A 26,731-nucleotide genomic window follows, 5' to 3' on the forward strand; every position below is an offset into this window, starting at 1 on the left:
GGGTGGTGTGTGTGTGTGTTACATACGACAGGAAGTTCTCCCATGTTTCCAGATAAGGGTCATAGTATATGGTTCCCTTTGCTCCCCCCAGGGGTGAAGAGGAGCTTTTATGGAGTGAAGCTCCAGAGGACGCTCTATCTGTCTCTGCAGCTCCGGGCTCGGAGCTCAGACCTGCGGACTGACCCAGACTCGGGCTGGTTGTGGAGGTCTGGATCTGTTTATTTAAAGCCCGGTAAAGTTGACTGGACCCCCGTCGACTGTATCGACCGTAAACTCCATATCCTGTTCCACTGCTGCGAAACAAAGAGTCCACCGGGAGGAGATGGGAGGAGTTTCGTCTAAGACAGCGAGGAGGGCGGAGCAATGGACGGGGTGTAATGTTTTCTATAAGGACTGCCTGAGTTAAGTGCATCTGAGCTGTGGACCTGGAGTTCATGTCTTCTTCATCAGTCTCTTCCTCTCCATCTGACTCAGAGCAGGAACACTTGGAGACGTCCAGTTCGTCTTCCTTTTCTTTCACTCCTCTGCCCATCTGGACTAAACTCGCAAGTAACATGGAGGATCCCAGTAAATGAGGTTCGATAGATTTGACTTTAGAGGGACATCGATGTCGCATCGCCATCCCTCGATGGACTTTGCCAGGGGCATTGCGATTGTGGTGAGGTTTATACTGAAATCCTCTCCTTCCTCTCTTGATGACTACGTCTGCTTTCTCACTTCCTCGTCCAGACTCTCCTGACGCTTCGCTTGTTTTTGTTACCTCTATGACAGACTGTCGCCTCTGTCCACTGGCCACCAGTAAGCCGACACTGGGGCGCCTGCGCTGGTCGGTGGAAACGGGAGGCAAACCGACAGAGGAGCGTCTGGACTGAACTAAAGCCACAGAGGGCAGACCAGCACTGGAGCGCCTCCTGGCTTTGCTGGTCTGAAGAGCAGGACCAGGCTGACGCGCTGCGGCCGCATGCTTCTGTCTTTTTTGGCGACGGCGGAAATGACGTTGGAAGAAGAATTCCATCATGTCTTGGAGTCAATCGCAATGCGGAAGATATTAAAAAGGCTTGGGTAATGGAGGTAGCAGTGCCTTTTCCATGTCTTCTCTAAAGCTCAAGGTTAAAGGTCAGATATTAGTTCACATGATGTTTTAATATTCATGCATCGGAGGATGGTATCCATGGTAACTGATGGAAGTCCAGCTCCTTTCCAGTCGTCCTTTAGAAATGCTGAAGGGACAAATAGGCTTTTGTGTTTATTAAATGTGTTCCCTATTTGACATCAACAAACAGAATCTTTTACGTAAAACTATTCAAAAAACGAAGTCCTTCCTTTCTAGTAATAAATATTGGTTAAATTCTGAAAGTCAGTTACTGGGGTTCTCTATGATTGCGCTGGCAAATCGTAGTGACTCGGTGTCTGTGTACAAGTCATTTGTTCAAATGTTTAATCATCTAACCAGCTGTTAATTCCATCTATGGATCCCTGATGCAGTGCTGCTGTGTTCAAAGTCACTCAGCTTATCATTTAGAGAAAAAGTTTTGATGAACAGTTAGACACAGATAGAGAACATAGTTGAGTTTTTGGCAGCTAAACAGATATTTTCCTCACGAGATGAAAAAAAGAAAACAGAAGTTTTTACGCTAGCATGACTTGTTTTTTCTGGTGATTCAAAAAAGCCGTATTTTGCAAAAGTGCAATGGAAACATTTTTTTTGCTTTATAAGTCACATGATACAATGCACTTGGCGGTAGGAACTAGCTCCTTCAGGCATGAAGCAGCACGTGCTAGTAGAGGTGTTATTGCATGGCATAAATCTTCAAAAGTTTCCTTTCATATGGTTTAAATTTATTTATTTTTTATTTATTCATTCTACTCATTTATTTTCATTTCTTCTTTTGTTGCTTTCTTTCCATGTTTTTGAAAGAAATGTGGTCAATTTGCTCTGGTTTCAAAGGGTTAATCTCTAACCTCTCCTTTTTAACACTTATCAGACAGCACAGCCGCACACACTCAGTGTTGCGTCGCATCCAAAAGATTATACAGATATGTCCGTCTTATCTTTGTGATTTGATAAGCAGTGGCAATGAACAGGCGTTGCGGTCACTTTTAGTGCTTAATTCAGCTTTTGGTTCTCTTCGTTTCTGTGACTATTAGTGCAGAGAAGGGCCGGTAAGTGTCCTGGGTTTCGCCAGAGTCATGCCCTGGTTTCTTTTAATGTCCCCAAGCTTGATCGGATTTTCTTTTCCTTTAAGTACAAATCTGTCACTCTGAGTGCTGAGATATTTTCAGGACAAATTTGCTGAGTCGGGAAGTATCAAATTATGCTATCACAGGCAGGAGCGTGAGCAAAATGGTAAATCGAGAAACGACACCATGAAAACTAATCTGAACTCTGTAGATTTGCTTTAATCCAAGGCCACAAATTTAATTTCAGAGCTCCTCTATCCATTGATTTGACTGAAATCTGAGATGTCACAAAAAAGGTGACATTCATCTTACTGGACTTGTATGGAGCAAGTGCATTTTGGGCGTGTCCAACTCCACTTTTGCTTGATCAATGACACATAATCTGGGCCCAAAGTTAGGCACATGGGGAAAAGTGTTTGCTTTTGGTCCCTAAAAGCTCTGAAAGCTCGGGCAACATCACATGTCTTGTGCTGCTTTCAGATGCCTTTTAAAAGTATTTAAACGTTTCCCCCTTCACAAAATGATGTTATTTCTTTACAGTACAGCACACTGTACATATTAAAAATGTATATATTCACAGATTGGTGCTAATTGTTTAGTACTGTATTTCTTTACATTTTACACACTTAACACACTCAGCACATTACACATATTTAAAATTCTAAATATTGAAATATTAGTACTGATTGTTCATTTCTGTTTTTCTTTACATTATAAATTTTGCACACTTTACATACTCGGCACATTATACATACTTGTACTTTTAAATATTTCCATACACTTGGTAATTGTTTTACTATTACTGCATTTATATTTTGTATTTATATTTTTGCATACTTTGTGCTGATACTTGTTTTTACTTGCTGTTGGATGGCAAAGGGACTGTAAACAACTTCATTAGATGCTCCATCATGTCAAAAAACAAAAAAATCAGAAAAAACTTTAATGAAGGTAGGATGCATTGCAGAAATCTGACTCAGACTGCGTTCGTTTTAGCTCGGTGGGCATAATAAACTGGAAACTGAGCATATATTTATTCAGGATGACACATCTTGTCACACTATGGGCAGTTTTGCATATGAAACACAAAGTCGCATCAAGCCTGAAACTGCAACATGCAGAACTGTGCAATGATTAACTCTTAAACTGTTGCGGCTCTGTCCTTTATTACAATAACTGTCAACTAGGCATCAAACGGACCGAGTGTTTCCTGCTGCAGACACAGTTTACAGTAAATGGGACATTAAACTCATTAAAAACTATGAAACACAAAAGAGGTGTGTGGTTATGAGAGGTAGGAAAATCAACAAAGAACCTGTTTTGTATTTGTCTCTAGTTTGACCAACGAAGTTACAAGAAACAGAATGACTGAGTAGGAGCCACACGACGCACTGCTGCAGACCACAAACAACTAGCTCAGCACACCAGATGAGACTATAGCTCAGAGAACATGCCATGTGGTGCGATCAGCGCTGAGTATGAGCGGAACAGTATATAATGTAACACAAGACATCAGAGAGAACAGCGCAGCTTAGAGCTCTGCGACTGAAACCACCGCGCAGTCGAACGGGAAGTCCCATCTCAGTGAATCATCAGCACGCTGAAAGCTCTGCTGCTCACTTAATCCCACCGCTGACATGAAACAGATGAGCATTTTCTCCCCTAATGCTCTGTCACAAAGGTCAGGGGTGGTCACAGCGATGAATGGCCTCCGTTAAACCACACACCGAAGCTAACTGCAATCATGTTCTGAGGTGATATGCTATTTCTTCAAATGAAGCCATGATTATTATTATTATTTCTTGATCACATTGAGGACTTAAGGCCAGTTCACTTCAAAGCGCTCACGTGACACTTTGATTTCCTTTTCACTTTGCTTCCTCGTTTCAACAAGTTAAAACTTGTTGAAGTGTGACCAAGTACAATCTGTATCGCCTCAACACACTTGAGCAAGTCAGATGTTAGGCATTTCAAAAACTGGACCCTACCAACTTCCGCTACATCTCAGAGAGTCTCTCCATTTTTAGTTAACTTCACAGCTGAGTGACGCACCCTCCATCAGGGTGTTGGATATATATAAATACAGCCGCAATCTTTGGGACAAACTTCCCTCTCTGTGGCAGAAAAAGGAGCTGTCGTAACTTTTTGCAACCATGGAGAAAAATAATGCTCCCATTTTATGTTCTTCATGTGTATTTGTATCACTATTAGTTTTAGGCTATGTGCTGCTGTTAACAGGAATCTTGCTAACCCTATACTAACCTAGTATACTACTAACCCTAACTACTAACCCTATACTAACCCTAACCTATATTATCATTTTGCATTATCATTTTTATCATTTTAAAATAAATAAATGAATCAATAAATGAATAACAAAATGAAAAGTCCCATAGGCTTTTTGACGAGGGAACCAGGGTGTAGCTAACTTACTCATCGGCCTCCAGAAAAGCGTCATCCCTGGGGCACTCTTTTTGTTCCAGGGAATAAAGTGGTTTTTTTGCACCAGTGTGACTGCACCTATCCAGTTCTCTACACACTGAACAATTCCTCAGTAAAATTAGATCAGGAAAGCTAACAGCACACACACACAAAGTAAAATATGTAAAAAAAAAAGTCATAGTACAATATGTTGAAAAACTGAAACAGTCAAAGTACAGTATTTACAAAAAAAACTCATAAGTTATAGTAGTATAGTATGTGGAAAATACAAACACCTCATTTAACATTTGCTATATAAAGTGTTTTGTATACTGATAAAATCCAGATGTGATTTCATACACATTGTTAGGGTTTGGGCTTAGCCTCTCCCTTTCCTCTCCTGTTTTCCTGTTGTTTTTCCCCCTCCCTATTGTGTCATGTTTGTCTCAGTCTGTCTGTGTTGTTGGGCGTGGACTTCTGGGTTCCCTCCTCCTGCCTCTGTGTTGCTGGGCGTGGACTCTGGGTTACCTCCTCCTGCCTGCCCATCTGATTACCTGCAGCTGCTGGTTCTCCTCACCTGCACCTAATCTCCAATCAAGCCCTGCAGTGTATATAACCCTGGTTCAGACCTCCAGACTCCCCCAGATCGTTCTGTCTCTGTAGCAATCCTCCATGCCAGCTCCACCACTTTACAAGACTCGACCTGCCTCACCTCTGTCTTCAGCAGCCAATTTAGTTTCTCCACCTTCCACTTCACTGCCTGCCCTGCTCCACCGAATCCAACCTCCTCAGCCTGTCCACTCCAGCCAAGCCTTCAACCAACTTTCCTTTTTCCTAAAATAAACCGTCTAAACAGTTCAGTCTTCTGGTGTCTGCTTTTGGGTCCCAATTTTGAACTGCCTTAACACACATTCACTTAGTAGCTTGTCTTTATAGCTCTTGACTCAAAGCTGAATAATAACTTTGTATCTTTCTGTCCTCCTTGACTGCATTGTGTTAATCAAATTAACAAAAGAATTATTTTATCCAGCCATTTCCTCTCTCTAGGCATTGACAGAGTGACTCAAAGGGACCATAGTCACTTGTGAGAGAGCTAAGTAAATCTGAGTGTCGTCTGCGAATCTGTGATAAGCAACATTGTTGTCATGTGTGATTTGACCTAGAGGGAGCATGCTAAGGTTGAAAAATAGCGGCCCAGTAGAACCCTGGAGGACTTCACGTGTCATGGTGATTTGCTTAGATTTATGATCACCAATGGCAAAAACATAGTCTCTGCATTTGAGAGTGCCAGAGTGTCATGCAGTGCATGTACATGTGCCCCCAGTGCCCCCTGGGTAATGTAGTCTATTTAAGGATATCATGATTTGCCCAGAGAATCTGTTACGGAGAGGGCAGTGGAGGACTAGCAGCTTGTGAGAAGGGCTTAACGCTAGAAAAAGTCATAGTACACAAAAGAGATTAGTTAGCTTCTCAAAAGGGGTGTACAAGGCACAAGAATTGTTAGTACTACTGGGATAAAGTCTTGTCTGGCCTCAGCTGTTTTTAATTGAAATTATGAAGCCTCTCTTTATAGATATTACATTGAATCTTAAGACTGATTTTATCAAGTGCATGTCCTTTATTGTGTGTGGGCCTTTTAACATGTTGCAGCAGATCAAACGTTTAAAATAGACCACCAAATTCCCTGGCAGTGTTGCCGGCAGGCTTTGTAAGTGAGACAAGTGTCAAAGCTGACTGGGTACTTAAAGCCAATGGTTGAGGTAAATACTGAGGGAGTTATGTCCCAGCAGTGATCACGCCTCTCTTCTGGTCTGTGAACTCCAGGAGAGGAGAGGAGGTTGAGAGGCTGACTAGAAAGGAGTGGATTAAAAAAGGGAATCCTCACAAGTGGTGTTTAGCAAATGAGGTGGAGATCCTTTGTCTTGGTCCTGATGTCCTCTGTGTTTAAAGTCCACTTCTGGCTCTCCTTCAAAGTTTCTGACATGTTGTCTTATGTCTTGTCATTGTATTGATTTCTCTTGCATCCTTCACAGGGGAGCAGATGGGGGATGCAGATGGGTGATGCAGGAAGTATAATAGGTTAAGCATCTTTGCTCTTGACTTGTGGAGATTACTCTAACTTGCCCAAAAATTATGTCTGCAGTCCCAGAAGAAGTTGGTTCATCTTCTGGTTGCTGGACTGGAAGAGGGCTACAGGGAACCTGCAGCAGTGGTGCAAAACTGTTCCCAAGTTGTAGACTTTATTGTGGAGGAGGCTGAGTCCAACTAAGCTCAGGGGTTGATGAAGCCCTCTGCTTGCATAGTAGTGCAGGCCAGCCAATAGTGACAAATCTCAAGGCACTGGGCTGTGGCTATCACTCTTCTTCCCATTTCCCAAGGAAATGATTTATTATTAGGCTTTGCACTGAGAGAGTTCAAGAGAGGAATACTACTTCCAGATGTATTGTCGAACGGCTCCTCTGTTTGTTTTTTGCAGTCATGTTGGTGTTAGTTAGCCGTGCTGCCCTGTATCCTTTTGTCTACTGTTTTGAATCCATAGTAAAGTGGTATCATTCCCACGTAGTCCATTTAACTGCACATTCAAAGTGGTCTATGTTTTGAGCTCTACAATTTTCTAAAACAGTTGATGACAGCTGTCCTCTTGCTGCTAATGAGCTTCACCCGGTGTCCAGTCACTGATTAACAGGCCCTAAAAAAATATATATATACTATATATATGGTTGGGCCTTATTTGTCTCTGGGTAATTTTAGTCACTGTGATTTATGAGTATCAAGAATACACTGTCCATAATTTTTCGCAAAAAAAAAACAAAATAGGCAAGAGAATGTAAGCAGAATGGACAGCGAGCAGCAAAGCAGCTGCACTGTAGGAAAAGCAGGAAGCAGTATATTTAATTTAGAACTCGTCAGGGCTGATATATTGGCTAAAATTAGCTTTCTGGCCAATATGTTATGTGATGATAAGTTTCAGTGCAGAAAGGTCATGTACTTTATGTTTTTTTTAATTACCAGTTTTCAGTGATAAATATCTCTAATGTCTATGTAAAAATGACTGTTGAGTTTATCAGACTATCTGATAAACTCAATGTCAAATATCTATGTCAGCCTCGAAATAATTGGTATAATGCCAACTATAATTTGTCCTTGTTTGTTTATTAAAGAATGAATGCTTAGCACAGACTTTCTTAAGAATATTTAAAACTGCTTTTCTCTGATCCTTTCCTATCAATCCCTCCTCGCCTCTTAACTATATTATGACTATGAGTGTGTGTGCACGCCTGTGTGTGTGTGTGCATGTGTTGCTGTTATGTAACAGCTGCCTTCTACAATGATAATCCCTTACCATAACGGGGGAGAGTGAGGGAGAGATGAGATGAGAGTACTCCGTAATAAAACATAACCCACCTGAGTGTGTATTTGCATGTCAACACGGCTTAGCGGGCTTTGTTTGGCTGAAGCGAGACGAGAAAAAATACAGGGATATTTCGATCTGCATATGGAGGCAGGAAAACATCTTCCTGTCTCCTGTTTCTAGAAATAAAGGCTTTCTAATGAAGAAAGCAGAACTGCTTTAAAAAACAGAACTGTGATTGAAATGGTGCTCCAAAGAAATGCAACATGTGGAAAGATCATCAGAACGTTAAATCAAAAGAGTTTGTCCCCTCGAGACTACGAGTGTGCGCAGAATATGTAATTTAATATGCCCATATTAGGAAATATGTGCAATTTTGAGAGCGATGCTCCAAAACAGAAGCTTAGTCTGGTTATCATGTTTGAATATTCCTGTGAATAAGTGGACATTCTGCCACAAGAGTGGAGGGAAGCTACAGTCAATAAAACAGGGTTCCTAAACATTTTTATCGACTACATTTTGTAATTTTCAAGGACTCCAAAAATATTTTTTTCTTGCCCACCATTTTTTAAACATATCAGATTCAAACTCTGTTTATACATTATAGCTACATCGACTTGGTCGAGGTTAGGCAAAGATGGCCTTCATGGTTAACAACAGCACAGACTGTTAGGAAGAGGAGGCATGAACTCACACTGACCTCCCTGTGAGCTGTTGTGGTGAAATCAGTAATAAGTAGTTATTTGCACGACAGCTGTTCATTTGTCAGGATGGGATGAACTTTAACTGTTATTTAAAGCATTTGTGCACATGTTTAAAGCTTTTTTTTGGACTCTTACATGGACAGGACAGTAATGACATTTTCTCTAGAGACACCATCAGATCCAAAAACACTAAGAACCATCCTTCCTGTCAAGTTCACAAACATCCTTCATCTGTACGCAAACAAATATTGCACTGACGGCGTATTTGCTGTCTAAAAGTTCTTCAAGCCAGTGTGTTTTATAAGTGTCTGCAAGTTTCCCACATCTGAGTGTTCTTAAGGTGAAGGGATAAAGACTAAATCTGGAATACTTCTATTCTTGGGTGTAAAACTCTGTTAAATGAGCAACCAGCTCAGGTGGACAGCCTGGGGGTGAGAAAAAAGAGGTTCTGCCTGTGTGTGTGTGTGTGTGTGAGAGACTATCCAGAGCTGTGCACTGTTGGGTTAAATATTTACATGAAAAACAGTGGAGTGCTATGTAAATACAGACATGTGAAGAGTGTTCTCCAGCTATGTGGTTTAACTCTTCTGAGGTAAGACCAAAGCTTTTAGCCGCTTTTACCACGCTCTGATTGGCTTTATTAAAATCTATAAATCTATTAAATCTTTCCTCCCTGGCCTTCGTTTAAGATGAAACTGTTTTTATCCCAACAGATTTTACTGTTTTTATTGATATTGCCGATAATTTTGATATTGTTTTAGGTTGTGTGATGTATTCTATTTGCCTTTTTACCCTGTAAAGCACTTTGGTCAACCTGGTTGTTTTAAACGTGCTATATAAATAAAGTTGACTTGACCTTATTGCAAGGGAGGATGAATATGATATGCACATTAAAAAAAAAACCAAAAACACCTATCCCAAACTGCAATATACGGATTCTAATTTATACTGAGATGATGTCCACTGGCTTCCACTACAAACCCATTCAAAAAACCTGGGAAACTGTAAAATTTAATTTTTTTTTACCTATATTTAGGGCTGTGACAGTATAGATCTTTTGTCACTGCATTGATAGAGATTTTTTTTAGATAATGCCATAAAAAAACAACCCGCAGTAATTGGTTAACCCATAGACATCCACGATTATAAAAAATACATCTGTAGAAGTCAATCAACAACAAAGTTTTCATATTTGCAAAAAACTTCCCACAGTCTAGAAAAGCTATTTTTAGGTGTGTGATGTAATCTTAGTGTAAAATCTTTTGGACACTATTTGAGCATGTGCAGAAAATGAGGAAGCATGCAAATGTTTTGCCGCGTGCCTGATAGAGCGACATTCTTCTTTATCATACACAAAATGCACCAAAAGGACATCTCTGATGAAAACTCAAACCTCACCAAGTCCAAGAATCATTGGGGTTTATCAGCCTGACCGCAAAACCAGCAGGCTTGTTACTTAGTGTCAGCTTCACTGTGGAGCTCGGAGCTCAAAGAAAGACTTCTGTGACTGCAGCTGCCCTAAAGCTGCCCACAGAGTGATGGGCAATGGAAAAGGCCTCTGGATTTTACAGATATAGCTGGAATTACACGCGGATCATCTGACAGGCACCGTGCACAATAAGAATAAGTACATTTCCATTTCATACTGGGAAAAAAAGCTTTCATTACTATCAGATGATTTGTATTAAAGTGTTTGTTTGACTTTGGTATTTGAGATATTACTCACGACTACTAGTCCTTCCCCCTTAGGTCTTTTTTTTTTATTATGACTGCTTATTTTTATTTCAAGGCATTGCCTTTACTAATGTTCTTTCTGGGATTATTAGATTTTATTTAACTTTCTGTTATTTTCCAATTTTTTAACTGTACATTTTAACTGCTTCTTAACTGCACTGGCCACATGCTACCCATATAAAGGGTCTAGGGGATGGGATGGGGTTGGGTTAAAAAAGGGTCATGGATAGGGATAAGGTTTTGTAAAATATATACATATATTAAAAAAATAATAAAATTTTAAAAAAGGAAAAAAATTGTCTGTTTTTTATTTGCAATAAAAAACAGACAACGACCCTTGTGCAAGGGTCGGGGGTCAGCTCATTGGTCAGCTAAAGTTGGGGAGAGATTTGCGGTTCATGCAGCTATTCGCTGCTGCAGACGGGTTGAAAAAGACCAGAAAATTGCCCAGACAGTTTGGGAGCTGTTTCTTTAGATCCGTAAAATTATTCAGACGTGAGGGACTTCCACTGCGGGGGCAAAGTCATCAGGATGGAGATTTATGACAGCCAGTGATGGAGTGAACTATGAAAGGAAGCATGATCTGCCCCGGCCATGTAAGAGGCTTCAGCAGAGAGACAACTGGATAACCGACACCATTCAAAAATGTAAAACTAGATATGTTGGCACAGTCCAGAGAGAAACTATGTGTGAGGTGATAGAGAACACATTCTTTGGACTAACGGCTGGAGGAAGGAGCAGGAACAAAACACTTCCTGGAAAAAAAGACTGGCCATGAACTGAATCCAACCAGCAAATTTTGCTTCCTTCAAAACATAAATGAGGGGAAAAAAACGTGGAATATATATGTGATTTCTGAAGGGAAGAGTAGCAGAGGGAGTTTTATTCCACACCACTTATTGAAGGTTTAAAAGGCTTAAAACTAAAGTTACGGTGCTCAAAACTTGACGCATTAAACAGTCGACCTTAAAAACATTAGCAGTGAGCTTTGAGGAACTTTAGGAATTTGGAGTTATGATTTACCCCTTTGAAACCCAAGAGAACTGGATTGATTTCTTTCAAAAACATGGGAAGAAGGCTATCAGCATCTAAAGATGCAAAGTTAACAAGAAATCAGTAAAAAGTACAAGAAAATTACCTGAAAATTAGTTTAAAAAATTAAAATAAAATAAAAAAAACAGGGAAATGACAGAGAAAAGGTGCTTAAAAATTATAAGAATTTTGTAACATAATTTAAGATATGTAATGATAAATTTACCTTCGCTTTTTTTCTTTTTTCCCTAGTCGATTTTCTCTATAGCGTCTTCAAAATTATGTTCTTGCAATTTGTTGAACATTTCTTTTTTTCTCATTGCCCAAAAAAAAAATTTTTTTTAAGAATTTTGTGGCATAATTTTTTTAATATAATTTTTAAAAATAATAAATAAATACCTAAGAACCCTTGCTTTTTTTTACCCCCTGAAACAATTTTCTCTTGTCGTTTTAATAAAAAAAAAAAAAAAAAGAAACTACACCAATATGCTCAGGGTTTAAAGGTTTTAAATACTCATAAAAGGCATCTGAAAGCACCACAAAAAAAAGATGTCCCTTTTAAAGGGTTAACTTAGATGGATGACATTATGTTTTGTGGGGACAGTATTATGCACGAAGACTGCAACTGCCTCCTTAGAGTCTTGCACAGTGACATTTTGCCTGTTATCTATCTTTCCATGCTATGTGACAAATTAATAAGTGTGACACTATTCTCTCTCATGGATATACACATATGTTTCCAGTCCAAACTGCGGTCATCTGTCGCCCTCTTATTACCACTCTCCCTCTGTGTTGTCAGTTCATGGTGACATGTTTTCAGTCTAAACAGCAGCTCTTATGTCAGCCTGACGACTGAAATACACACACACACACACACACACACACAGATTTCAGCAAACACACAAATACAGGCACCTGAGTAACCTTGCTCAGCATAATCCGCTGTACCTCAGTTTACAGGCTTTTTAACACAGCGGATATATGAGGATAACGTCATCTGAGAGCTAAATCTCCAGAGTGCTTTTTACAAGCACAATGACACCACAGTATAAACACTTACACAATGATGTAAATACATTTAAATCACCATTTTAAAGTATTTTATGTGACATTTGCTGGTTGTTTAAGTTATCATTCATTGACTGTCTTCATGTCAATTCTTCCTCTCTGATACAACATTCATTTACGTTACAGTAAAGGGTGAAAAACCCAGGCGCACTGGACGAGGGGCCGGACCGTAGCATACAGAATGACTACACCCATGACCACAAGAAGAGAACTACAACTTTTAAAGCTGTGGTTTGTGACAGTGTGTGCCAGTAAGAGCTGGTTTTAGTTCACTTTTCAATAAAAATGTTAATCAAGCTAAAAAAAGAGGCATAAAAAGTGCAGAGAAAAACAAAAAAACCTTTAAAAAAAAAACATTACACAGATGCTAATGACCTCTCCCTGCGATGGCAGTGTCGGCAGCTGGAAGCGCATCAGTTTATTTGGCCCAATTCTGGGGTGTCATTTATTTCAAGCTTTAGATGAGTCAGGCAACTGGACACGGATTTTTGATAAGGGCCCACTGATGGCAGTGTCAGCGTCCAGAATTTGGCCTTTATTTGGCGTTGACTTTTCAAAAAAAAAAAAAAAAAACCTATATTTTCCAGGGGTAAAACACTTGACCTAATTTAGACACTTGCTAGAAAAAAGGCACATTTTTTAATTAACCTAATTTACTTTGGACATGCAGTTTTTGTCACACTAACAGTATGCAATTTTTTTGTTTTTTTGAAGTTTGAAATTGAATTGAAGCATATTTTACACCATGCAGGCACGTGTTGACGGGTGACACCTAAAATTGGGGGTTGGGGATGCTGGTCTTTCACATCCTAGCCACGTATCAAGAGATCGGATGTCGCGTTAACAACAACATTATTGCCAGGCACACAAGTGGAAATTCATTAATTGCTGAGAAATGTGAAGTTTCTGTTTTAATTTTCTGCTGTAATTGTAACATGTAAAGATATATAAGTTAACTCTGTTATATATAACTCTGCAGCTCTTATTTTATGTATAATTTTGATTTAGTAGCAGTAGTAGTTTAGTAGTAGTATTTTTCTTAGACTTTTTGTTTGCACTCTCTCCACTTTGTATTGCAACATCTGCTTAGGAGTTTCCCTCCACATGAATTTATAGACAGACAGCCATTCATGCTCTCATTCACGGAAATTTAGGATCACCAGTTACCTAACCTGCATGTCTTTGGGGTGTGGGAGGAACCCAGAGGACCCGGGAAAAAAAAAAAAAACACTGAACCCTCTTGCTGCGAGGTGACAGTTCACGCAGTTGCTCTCACTTTATTTCCTCAATTGTGTTAAAATTCTTTCATTTCTTAATAAAAGACAAGTGACTCTGATGAAGAATCGCACACAGGCCTTTTGTGCTCAAACTCTACCTCACGACAGATCGACAGACATGAGAGTACAATCTAAAGTTGTAAAAAAAGTGAGGATCTTTTGTGTTATTTATCACAGAGGTTCCCTCTCATCAGCTGGTTTTGACCCCCTTTTGTCTAAACTGACTGAAAATACAGCAGCACTGCATCAGCCCCTAAGTTCACTATCACTTCATAAAGTTATCTCTACCTTCATAAATTCAACATTTGAAGTAAATAAAGCTCACACAATATTCTGTATCCTAATGAATATGATGAAAACAAAGAATAAATTAGGAGCCAACCTGAAAAAGGAGGAGAAAATTATCCATCCTTGCTTCCACCTCTCTTTCTCATCTATCTGCCGCGCTCACACTAAACCCCGGTGTACAGTGACCGCTACAGTGGAGCGCAGAGAGAGGGAGAGAGAGGCAGAGAGAGGGGTGAGAGACACTGACAGAGTGGTGGGTGAGAGAGTGGGTGTGGCTCAGAGAGAGAGTGAGCGAGAGATAGAAAAAGAGCCTGAGAAAGGACTAAAATAACTTTGTGTACTTCCTTCATAAGCTGCATGAAACACAGTCAAATGCTCACTCTCTCTCTCTCACACACAAACACACACACACACATGCACACACACAGTCAAACATCAAGTGCACAGTCAGAAAGAGGAAACAGAAAAGGCCGAGGACAGATGATGTGATTGTGAGCTACATCCCCTTTCAGAAGCACACTTTTTGTTTTTCAAGACTGAACTGCATCAACTAGAGAAGTGACTTTAAGCACAGACTAATATTCCAACTCAAACACTCATTTTTCATTTCCTCCAACCCATGCATGTTGCACACAAAAAGACTACTTTCACCTTTATTATTTTCATGCTTTGCTGTTTTACTTTTTCTATGTTGTTTATCTCAAAATACATGTATTCTGTTGATTAAAACAAGTTTATAGCCAATGCCTTTTATAAAAATTAAATTAAAAAAGTAATAATAAGTTACTGGTTATGACATAAGGACAAAAACGTATCATTTAAAGGGTTACAATTCCAAAAGAGAATGAATATTTGATATTTATGATACGGATGTTAGTTAAAAAAGAAAATACCAAAATGAAAATAGAAAATAATCATATTAATGTATTTTTTTTTTTTAAAGCTTGATTTTGAAAAGTGCATTTTGTGCACAAAGCCATACAGGTGTGTGTGATATTGAAGCAGGCCCCTAAGGGTTAACACACATTCCTCTACTGAGCGTCCAGCAGCAATTATATCTCCTCTAATATTATATCTCGTTATCTCGTCTGTTACTTAGAGAATGTCACACTTTCAAGCTGGATGATATGAATCTTTTCCTATTCATAACCACATGTTTATTGGGGAGGGTACATACAAACCAGTCTGGTTAACCAGATGACAAGAAGTTAAAATTAAAACACTCACAAAAGAAGCCAGACCTCAATCTCTCCTCAAGATGCCATTACTTCTCATTTCTTTATATATGCAAATAGGTGTTTGCTTCTGGATGGACATTGGTTTTCTTGTGCTGCATTCAGACGTCTTTCACAAGCAATTAAACCTCCTAAACTTGGGAAAATTGGTTTGACTTCTTTTGAAAAAATGCTGAAAAACATGAGTAACAAAAAAGTCCTGCAAAATGCAAAAGGTTGTAAAAGGTGACACGGAAAAAAAATCTTTCTAATCATAGGGTTAGGGTTAGGCTTTTATTTATTTAAAATGTTACAGAAAACATACACATATACACGCAGAAACTTCCATAAATCTGAGATGTTAGAAATATAGAGTTCAAACCAGCAAATGCATCATTTTGACTGATTATTTTGCCACAACCTTGACATGTGAAACAAACATATGTCATTTAATGACACAGGCTGAAGTCATAGTCACAATACTGGACAGAAATACTGCACTTCCTTGAATTATTCAGCCCTATGAAAAGAATTCATGAAGATAAGTTGCTAAACAGCGGTAAACCAATATTGCCCATGAGCCTCCTCTGACACACAAAGTGCTCCACCACTGGGTGTGTGTTCTGCTTTCTTCGTGGGCACCAGACAAACCAAATTAGCCTTTAGTGCTGCACCATGATCCGCTGCTTCCTGACAACTGTTTATCAGAGTGCACAGCCAAGCTGGAGGCAAGACTGTCAGCGCTGCTAATGTTGGCATGACAACTGCTGCCCCTGTTGCTGTGGGAATCATGTCCCCTCTCCACATGATGACTACTGACCCACTGGCAAGGTTATATACACATACACACAAACACGGCAAAATATCACCCTGACCTGAGTCACAGGGGATGGCAGGAAAAAGAACATTTCGGGAAGAACCAGGATTTTTTTTCCCAAATGATTGGAATAAACCTGGAAGTGTAAACGTGGCAACAGCTGTGTGATTGTCTACACTTGAGTTTGTTTTACTAGAAATGCGCAAGGTCCTTTGGTTTGTGTGCGTGTGCATTTTCAAGGCTTGGATGTTGTGTCTAATGTGAGTCCTACACATCTGTTCACATCCTGTCTCCTCATGCTCAGTCTCAATCAATGGCTCCACCTACTGACCAAAATACGGCATTACACCAATGCTGGGTAAACCACCTTCATTTAGCCACAATCTTTTTCAAATTCTCGTCTTCGCTCATTCAGTCTTACCTCCTGCCAAAGAGCTTGAGTCCAGTGAAAGACTTGGAGCAGCCGGTCAGCACCTCCTTCTCTTCGTCCACACAGATTTGGGGGAAGTACGTCGGGAAGGTGGAGGACGAGGGCAGGGAGGAGTTGGAGGAGGAGGATGCAGAGCTGAATTCTCCATCACCTTCTTTTACATTCAGCAGCTCTTCTCTTTCTGTCTCTTGCATGTCTTTCTCAGGAGCGCCGCCACAGGCCTCAAGTCCAGCCTCGCGTCCCACATCAGCGTCTGATCCCAGGTCGGAATCCATGGCAGAGAATTTGTTTAGCTCCTTTAGTTTTTTCGCTAAAACTTGTCACATTTTGGCAGGATGAGCTGCCTTAATTGAAAATGTGCAATTTTCTTCAAAGGAGAAGTCAATATGTGGCTTAAGTCCTGAATGTCCCCTGTGTTGTCCAAGCAATCCAAAGCGAAGGAGATCTCCGAAGTTCCTTTAAGTATTCCAAATATTCCCGAAAGAAGTCTTGGTGTTTAAATAAAAGCCAAATAGTGAAGCAGTCGAAATCATCTTGACTGGTTCTTGAGGAAAGGTCCGTCAAGCTGCAAATGGTCCCCACTCTCTCACCTACTCACATCACAAAGTTCTCATTGTAGGAATATCAACTATGACCACGAGATAATGACTAATTATGTATAATGTGCTCAAAGTATCCAAAGAGCCACACCAGGGTGCATTATAAAATCACCTCATATAAAGAACTCCTCTGAAGCTGCAATATTTAAAAGGACTGTATTATGTTCAAATGGAAGCTTACTTCAAAATGTGAGAGTAGAAATCTTGCCGATTACCAAGAAACAATGACTGATTATGTAAAGTTTGCCTAAAGTGCTACAAGCAACATGACATTTAAAAAAAAACTCCTCTGAAGCTGCAGTATTATCGGGACTTTGCTATGTTCGAATGGAGTCTTTGTTAAGAAAGTCCCCGCTCTTTCACCTACAAGTCATAAAGTTGTTGTAGTAAAATACAATCTATAACTGGGAGAAAATGACTAATTATGTAAAGTCAAAAAGCTACAACCAAAGGGTGCAGTAATAGAATCAATACATTTAAATAACTCATCTGTAACAGAGCTGTACTATGTTAGAGAGTATATATACCCAAAGTACTGCACACAATACAGTTATAATGAAACTGCTGAATTAAATGTATTCTGCTTCAGCTACAACACCACTATAACACGATAAACTTTAAGGTTAAAGCAATTATAATCTAAAACTTACTTCCCACAAAACACTGCTTTGAAGAATTAAGTAATATTATGAAAGTACTACACTCAAACGGCCATTCTCAGTGGTATTACACTACTATAATGGTTTATTACTACCACTGGGACTTCAAACATGGCTACCCTGTAGAGGCTACAAAGTCAATAATCCACATGCCAAAGGTCTTTTACAAGATACACAAGGTGTGTGTGTGTGTGTGTGTGTGTGTGTGTGTGTGTGTAGAGAGAGATTAGTCCTGAGGGAGAGATAATCCTTCCCAGCATTCCTCTCCACGTCTCCCCCTCAGCAGCAGAGCTGTCAGCAGCAGCAGTATCAGTGCAGTATCGTCCACTCTTCCTGTCACTGTTCGCTCTCTTCTTTGTTTGTTCTGCAGCTTTTCACTCCTCTGTCTTCCTCCTCCCTCTCTTCTTCCTCTGCTTCTTCACTAACTTTGCTGCTCCCTTGTCTTCATCCTCCTCTTGTTTCCTCTTCTTCTTTAGTTTCTCACAGAGTTTAATTACACTCCATGTGAGGCGCCCGCTGACGCACACACACACAACTGAGTTGCACGCTGCAGCACACACACTCTCTCGTAAACACACACTGATCCTCTATAACCCGCCCGGCTAAAAACCAGGAAGTGCATAATGACTACAATCGGGGCCTCAGTGTGAGCTGCCCTGTAGCATGCCTGACTAAAACTCTCTCACTGACTCACTGCTGATCACTTCTGCTGTCGGCTAGTTTTTGTTGCACTGTTTACATCCTCAATGCAGCCAAAACCTGCAAAGATTTGAACATGCTGTTGCACTGTAAAACCCACAGTGTCTGAGGCCTCCCTGGTTGACTTTTTAAGCCCTGTATCCACAATTGTGCAGACTTTCATCCCAAGAATTTAAGCCTGTTTGTTCAGGTTTCAAAGGGTTAACATAACAATGACAGTGGAATTGCACCATTTGCAAAAAGATTTTTTTAAAAAAACATATTGAAGGAGTTGTGAAAATGGCATGCTTCTATAATTATAAACACACGTTGTTAATCAGCAGTGTGTGTGTAGTTGTTTGTCTGATGGCATGATGATGTCTTCCAGATATGATGATTTAGTCCAACAGGACTGTTTATGTCATGGTTCCTGCATTCTCCTCCTCCTCCTCACTGCCAGTATTTCCACTAACCTTCCTCTGACCTGCTCTACCTGCAAGCCACGCCCACTGCTGCAGCCTGCTCTCCCCACAGCTGCAGCTCATCATCAATCTACCCGGTATTTAAGACACTCCAGCCCACTCATTCATTGCCAGATCGTCCTCTGCAGCATACATGTCTTTCTAGCGCTTTCCTGCCAGATCTTCCGTTGCCGGCTCTGCCTGTTCCCGACCTGCTCTCCTCGCCTGACTCCCCGTGAACCCACCTGCCTTCTGTCCCCGACCACTTTTCCACTCGACCCCCCACAACGCTCCTACACGTGTCGTCGGCTCGTGGTGCTACGGGGCTTCCTCATCACCACCCACAGTGGGTACAAGCTTCGTTTCTTCGCTTCGTGGGACCCCCAGAGACATGACGAGGGCTCACAGCCCGAAGAACGAACTCACTGAACTTCTGTTGTGTTGGTATTAATAAAAGTTATTACCGACTGCCAGAGCGTTGTTGTGTACTGCATCTGGGTCCAAAACACACCCGTTACAGTTTACTTCGAAACAGAAGACAAAAAGCAAACACTGCAGTTTAATAAACTACAAACGGTCTTAAAATAACAGCCTCAAACTTCACAGCCCTCACAAATGTCTCTGTTTAGGTCACACAAAGTAAAATATGTCTCTGGTACTGAAGCTGAATCTGCAGCGATTTTTGTTATGCGTATACTTGCTTTTACTTAAACATTTTTTTCAATGTTGTCAAAGAGTATTCTCTCAGGATGGTATCAGTAATTTTACTTAAGGATCTAAATAGCACTTCCACCACAGCTTATTTTCAGAGAATAAGCTGTAAAAGTCACAGTTTTGGGTAATTTTCTTGATACTTTTCTAGCTTTTTCTAGCTTTTATCAAACTGGGGATATAGTGTTTTTGTTGGGGACTATTTTCAGCAGTAGATTAATCCACATTTGGTGCTGTGCTCAGTATTTGTGGCAGCAGGATGATGTTTGTGTGTGTGTGTGCGTGTTGTCACACAGTGCAACTGTGTGTCTCGTTGATGTGTTTGTTTTCCATCACAGTGGAGCACAATGGAGCTTTGTGACAGCCAGGAAGAAGCTATGCCTTGATTTGATACACTCATAAAACTAGAACAACACAGACAAACACCAGCCTCATCCTCAATAAACACATGATGCAAAGCAGCAACATAAAAGTGGATCTGATGCGACTGTAGTTCAGTGTGAGCTGAATTACACAGTTTAATTTGAATTCGATTCACATCAAGAAGAAAAACTCATCTCATTTCCACTGACTGGCACTTGCACAAACACACCCAGATCAAACGCAAGCTCAACATTTGTCCACATGAGGGTGCTGGATAGCAGGCAGCTAACCACAATTTCCTTCAAGATTCAGTATTCACTTCACAGGGTTGTCATGCGTTTGGAATTACTGGGATATTTGTTCATCTTGAGAAGTGTATTCCACACAGAGACAGCTGTGTGTTTAATTCTCTCACTTACAGCTGCAATAAGTTGAAAACATGAATTAACCAGTAATGAAGTACACTTTCAGGCCTTAAATTTTGACTTCGCTTCACAAAAGCTATGGAAATTGGGACACAAACTTGAGAAATCTAGTTGCTTAACAGAGAAACAGCCAGAAATGTTTGTTTCCAAACTCAGGCACATTCAATTAGCCCCAGCAGAAGAAACTGAAGTTTTTGTTTTTAACCATGAAACAACTAAAAGCAGTCAATTTATGGTCTCAACATCAGAAAATATATAGTTTCACTTCCTATGTACCATACCAACATAATGATTAAATAAGAATAAGAATCACAACAAAATTGACAACAGTCACAGTCTCAATACCACTCACCTCACCACTTTGTATGATTTTCCCTAGCTTTTTTTTTCTAATGCCTTTGCCCTAAACTAATAGATGTTTATAATTAATAAAACATTTCCTACAAAGTTGCTCATTGCCTTTTGTCCCCCATGTTTTTGAAAGTAATTGCACCAATTTGCTTAGATTTCAAAGGTTTAAATACCTAAATATACCAAATGCATCTGATGTTGCTCCAGGTTTCAAAGGGATAACAAACTAACTAACTAACTAACAGAAAATTAGCTATTAAAGCCATTTGCCTCTATTTCAGTTTGGTTATGTTTAAGCACAACTTGGTTAGGGAAAAAGCCTGGTGGTTTGGATCAGAATGATATTGTTGGGGACCATTCATGGTTACTGTGATTACCTGTTGATGAGGGGGAACTACTAAAAAAAAAAAAAAACAATACCTGCTAGTAGGAAACAGTTAAAAAACAACGGTTTGCTTTTTAAAGTCCCATGTTTTGTTGAGCCATCCATCCACCGCAATATCCTGCTTCTGTCAAATTTCTGGCTCTTTTACACCATCACATTACTTCCTCCTTGGCGCCAAACTTAACAGTGTCAGTGTCTCTTGAATATGAACTGATGTCTTTGAGCACTGGCTGAAACCACGAATGATGTCAAATTTCTTGGAAAGACTGTCTCAGACTGGTCTGGCAATTTGCTGGACCGCTGCATACTTCACCCTCGAACAACAAATCTACATCAGTTGTGTAATGCTCCATTCAGCATTTAAACCTCTGAAATCTGACAAATTGGTTTGATTTCTTTTGAAAAAAAAATGGGAAAAAGACAATAAGCAACTTGGAAGGAAGAGTCCTGAAAATTGCAAAAGAAAAAAAATTGTAAAGGGTGACCATAAAATGATCTGAAAAGATATTATCAAAAAACTAGGGAAAATGTAAAAGCAAAAAGCAAAAAAAAAACTATAATTCTAATAATTAAATATTTTAAATTATGTTTTAATTTTCTTTTTAATTTCTACCTATTTCTAAGAGTTATTTTCTTCCATATTTTAATTATTTTTCTTATTCTCAGGTAATTTTCTTAATACTTCTTCTACTATATCTTTTTTAATAATAATAATTATTATTATTGTTTATTATTATTATTATTATTTATTATTATTATTATCTAACATTTAATAATAATATATTGTAATATATAAAGTATTTTATTTTATTTTTTTTTTTTACACTATCTTACCTCAGTCATAATTCTTGGGGTGGGGGTTGGGGTGGTGCGGGTTTATTGTTGGAATAATTGAAATGACCCTTAAAATGCTAATAAATTTAAAAAGAAAAAAAGAAATCAAAACGAAATTGAAAACATTTGAGTTGGCGGAGCTTGTGAGGATTACACGCAGCCTGAGAAAGCACAGTCTCATTTAAATATTGGAAAATGCAGAGAGGGCCAGTGATTGGTCACACTGACTAGCATTATCATTTTCACAGATATTTCACAAGGATTGGCTAAAATTGCAACATATGTGGAGGATGTGTGAATATTCAATCTTTCTAAGTCCAAATCGCACACTATGGAAGAAGAACCGACTTAAAAAATGGACCATATTTTATTGTGATTACGCTGTCATCATTACTTAACTGCAACCTGACCTGATTGTTATATAAAATATTGTTTTATATATAGCAATAAAATATCTATGTGCTGTGTGTAGGAGAGAGGATAAAAGATGTGGATTCAGCCTCTCTGACAGACAGAGCACATCCTAACACACACACACACACACACACCTGCTCTTCTCTGTCATCACTGTTCCCTCTCATCCGTCGCCCACTCGGTATTTCCATGACAAATAAAATGCCACTCAACAGCATGACACACAATTCGCAGAGATCCTTTTAACTTCCAAACACCCACCGCTGACCCATTTCCTCTGTTTCTACCAAACCAAACTCTGATTATAATTCAAATATTAATCCCGAACCTGACCCCGAAGCAAACAATCTTCCTAATGAGTTGCAGAGAAAGGTCGGCAGCAGTACGGCCTCTTCTTTCTCTCTCTCTCTGATGGTTCTCGTGGGGACGTTTACATCTGATAGCAGAGGAAACGTGCAACAAGAACATCAGAGCTGCTGCGTGCGTGAGCTGCTGTGGAAACGAGGCCGACAGATACAACAAGCTACCAAAAAATACTTAATCTGTATCAAACTAAGAGTTGTACTGAATAGTAGGTGGTGTTAAACCTGATGACATGCATGAGGACTGGGGTTTTTTTTTAACGAAGATGGATACTTGAAATGAAGCTGCAGATTAATAGCAACAGTAGCCCCTTTTGATAGATATATGAAGCCATTCGCCATGTTACTACACTCTGACCAGTCCTCGCTTCCGAGTGCATGTCATGATAATTTAAATTCGACAACCAGCAGACGGAGTGTTCCCAGTGATGTGAGTGTAAAAGACAAAGAGAGACATTGATGAATAACCAGTACAGATCTGACCCATCTGTCTGCTGACAGTCAGCTCCATCTGCAGGAGGCCTCATGTCCCCATGTTAGTGCCAACTTAACTCGTGAGTCAGGAGGACCTTTTTACAACATGGTGGTTACACAGCAATATATTATTGTTGGTGATGGCGTTGCTGTCTTTAACAAATTTCAACATTCATGTTAACTGTACAGGGGGGAGAACGTCGTGTGTAGGTGTGGCCATAGCTGTTGCTGTTTCTGTGTTTTCAGTTCATTAAAGTTCTTCATAATGTTTTGGTCATCTAAAAAAGGCTAGGTTAGCTTTTTATTTTACAACAAAAAAAACTAAAATCCTAGAAACGTCCTAAAATCCTAAAAACATGGGGCTTCTGCGACTGGCCCCTGGCCTTCTGTCATCTATCTTCCAAATATGGTCACTTCTGGCTCCAAAAATTCAAGATAGTTACAGCCAAATTGCCAAACTTGAGGCTTCAAAATGACAAATGGGTGACATCCCGTTGATTACTCGTCCATTATTTTAGAAAGTCTATGATCAACCGAAGCTTGATCAAACATATAGGCCACCATTATATCACATAATAACATTAATTATAGCAACACTTATGATTTATTTATTGTTTTGTGAAAAATCACATAAAAAGCAAAGAAGTGGGATAGAGTAACACATTATGTGGTGACCCTGTCACCTCTCCAGTGTGGAGTGACAGCAGTGATCAGTGACATTGATTACCCTACTTTCTGTATCTGACTCTGCACACTAACAGCTGACTCTAACTGCTAGTTTTGTTTCAGCTGAGGACTGACAACAGAACCCGTACTGAGAATAATATTTTCATAGCTTTACTGTCCAATCCAAAAATCACGTTGAACATGCCTGCTAACCATTCTGTGAACATATTGTCAGTTTATGACAGTGTCACTTTTACCTTCCAGGCAGCTGTTCATGGCTTTTCATATCTGGTATAAATAGCAGCGATGCATCAACAGCTTTTACTGTCGTCAAGGTCATCACAGAGAGACAGGGCAATAAAGACTTTTTAATCATTCTGCAGCCTGGATAACCAGAATATGACAGCCAGCGCCCTCCTTATTTGACTTGCATATACTGTAAAATAAAACCTATTCTCATGCCAATGTAAATGACCTTAATAAAAACTAATATCTTCACTTCACAGTATGCCACATTGTGCATAATAGTATGACAGAAAACTCCTGTGCAAACAAATGTTGCATGTGTCAGCTGAGTCTCAAACCATCAACAGAGTGAATGACATTGACCTTTGTTTAGTGATTCATTCAGTATACACACCAAACAGAATGACTGTGCTCGGCATATGACTTTATTATTACTTACAGCTCCTGTGCAAAGATGAGATTTCAGTCAAACAGGGAAATCTCAGGGCCAAAATGAAAAAGATTCATCACTTGGTGCCCACTACATTTCATGACATTCTGCTTATTTTATTTTGGTTTCTGTGTAATAAGTGAAAGTTTTGGCCTAAGGTGATCATCGGATCAAGTCATCAGTGATTTGTGAACAGCACCGCTGAGTGCTGTGTTACACTGTAAAATCTGACGAGTTAATATAACTTAAAACAATCTTGGCAACCGATTAACTTGAAAAAATAAATGTACCTATTAATCTGAATTTATGTTTACTCTATATCTATGTGCTGAGTTTACTTGTAGCTGCATTTTGTGAAGTTGTTGCAACTTAAAAATGATAAGTGACATCACCTTGTTCTTTCTAAGTTTCAGCAACTTCAGTAAACCAAGTTAATCTGACTTAACTCAATCATGATGAAAAGGATTTTGCCCATGATGAAGTGTGGAGATCTATGAATTATGTTTTCTAACCATGTTTAAGGCTATATAAACATGAGTTTGCAAACAGCAGAATACATTTACTTTCATTTTTAAGGAAATTGGTTTCCTAAATTTTTTTTAAGGAAAATTAGCTTAAAATTAGGCTACTACTGACATCTGAATTTGGAATGAATGTGAGGGAGCACAGACATCTCTACGACTGATTTGCAACACAATATGTATATTTCATTTAGGGGCAACTGTCCCTTTTAAAATCAGCTCTTTCACTCTGTTTCCTTGTAAATTGATGCAACTGATGCTGTGCATGAGTGATGATGACTGAGAAAATGAATAAATGACAGTGTTTTTGGAATGTGGAACAATTGGTACATTTCTCTCTCTGTCTCTGAATGTTTGACAGCATTCAGTTCAGACTTGTGGAGAGTTGAAAGTGTTACAAAAATGTTCCAGTCAGATTTCAGTTGTGACTTTTATTTAAAAGTGACCAGGGCGCTTATTCAAGCACGAGACCGACATGTTAACTGCCATCAGATTAAAATGCAACCATTTAAAGGGATGCCTTTGAGTTACAATTACACCCAAAAATCAATAAAAAAACATCTACAGAAAGAGTGTCATAGATCTCAGTGCATCCCGCTCTTAAATTGTGTTTTATCTTTTGGATTATTTGTTGTTTCAGCATGCTACAAGTGTTATCCCGTTCTACAGGATGCATGGAACGCAGAGCGATTTGGTCTCTTACCGAGATAAGAGGTAAATCTGGGGTCATTAGAGAAGAAAGTGAGCTGAGGCATCTTCATTCACAAGGACACACAAACAACATGCATACTGAAAACTAAAGAGTCCTAAGAAGACAAGGAGTTTTTGGATTGGTGGTCACTGACACTCCCATCTGTCCTTTTGCTTTTTATCTCGGCCATCTGTGTTTGCTTCCATCTGGTGTACTGTTGTGCTACATTATGCAACTTTTTGGCTTGAGGCGAGAGGGGCATTGTTCTCTCCCTCCCACTCCCTCAGCCGGTCAAGTTAATATTCATCCAACATTTGTCAATCATGATCATCAATATGATCATTAGTGTCTTGCCTTAGGCCGAGGTAAAATGACCACAGACAACATCAGATACTAAAGGCATAGAGAAGACTAAAGGCATGCAAGCTGCTGGAAGAGGTGAAAATATTTAGGCCCCAGAGTACAACAAAAATAAGATCTCACGAATTCTAGAGCCTTACTAGCAAAAAAAATATCAAATTTATACTGAGAGTGGCATGAGAGGAAAGACTGTGAGGTTATTTATCGTCAATAATTGCAGGACAGACTGAAGAATTAATGTACCTCGTTCATGATATAAAGTACCACAAATGTGATCTTGTATGTATATGACTGGCCACAACCCATGACAACCCTATGTACTTTTTTTTCCCCTGCTCTCACTGCGCTCACACTGTGGTTCTATCGAAATGAAATGCCATGTTTTTTCATGCAGCTGTATGAACACAGCCTCGGGTTATCAGATAGCTCCTGCACAGAGTTGACATTTCAGGCACAATAATAAGAGAAAAGCTCATGCAGCGGGCAAAATGAAGAGCTCATCTGATTTGAGTCTGACGATTAGATTTAATACATTGCCACAAGGGGAACATTTTGTTCAGAAGGCATTACAGACCTGTGTTCT

The 26,731-nt window shown here is 39.5% G+C and overlaps 1 protein-coding gene across 5 annotated transcripts in view; it reads right to left on the reverse strand.

The window, feature by feature from the left end:
* dgkza (diacylglycerol kinase, zeta a) overlaps positions 1-26,731 on the reverse strand; it is a 115,334-nt gene that overhangs the window by 77,817 nt on the left and 10,786 nt on the right. The window contains exons 1-2 of one of the 5 annotated variants that reach the window (XM_042512877.1): positions 14,152-14,212; positions 27-1,220 (exon numbers count right to left, since the gene is read on the reverse strand). The exons of 2 other annotated variants lie outside the window; for them this stretch is intronic. In XM_042512877.1, the coding sequence (XP_042368811.1) occupies positions 27-1,018 (992 nt within the window). In that variant the 5' untranslated portion in view covers positions 1,019-1,220; positions 14,152-14,212. Of the gene's footprint in view, positions 1-26; positions 1,221-14,151; positions 14,213-16,509; positions 17,728-26,731 lie in introns of those variants that run through there. 2 more of the 5 variants (XM_042512878.1, XM_042512881.1) reach the window with 2 other exon arrangements.

Source organism: Plectropomus leopardus, chromosome 24, assembly GCF_008729295.1.
Source record: "Plectropomus leopardus isolate mb chromosome 24, YSFRI_Pleo_2.0, whole genome shotgun sequence".
Classification (NCBI taxonomy): domain Eukaryota; kingdom Metazoa; phylum Chordata; class Actinopteri; order Perciformes; family Serranidae; genus Plectropomus; species Plectropomus leopardus.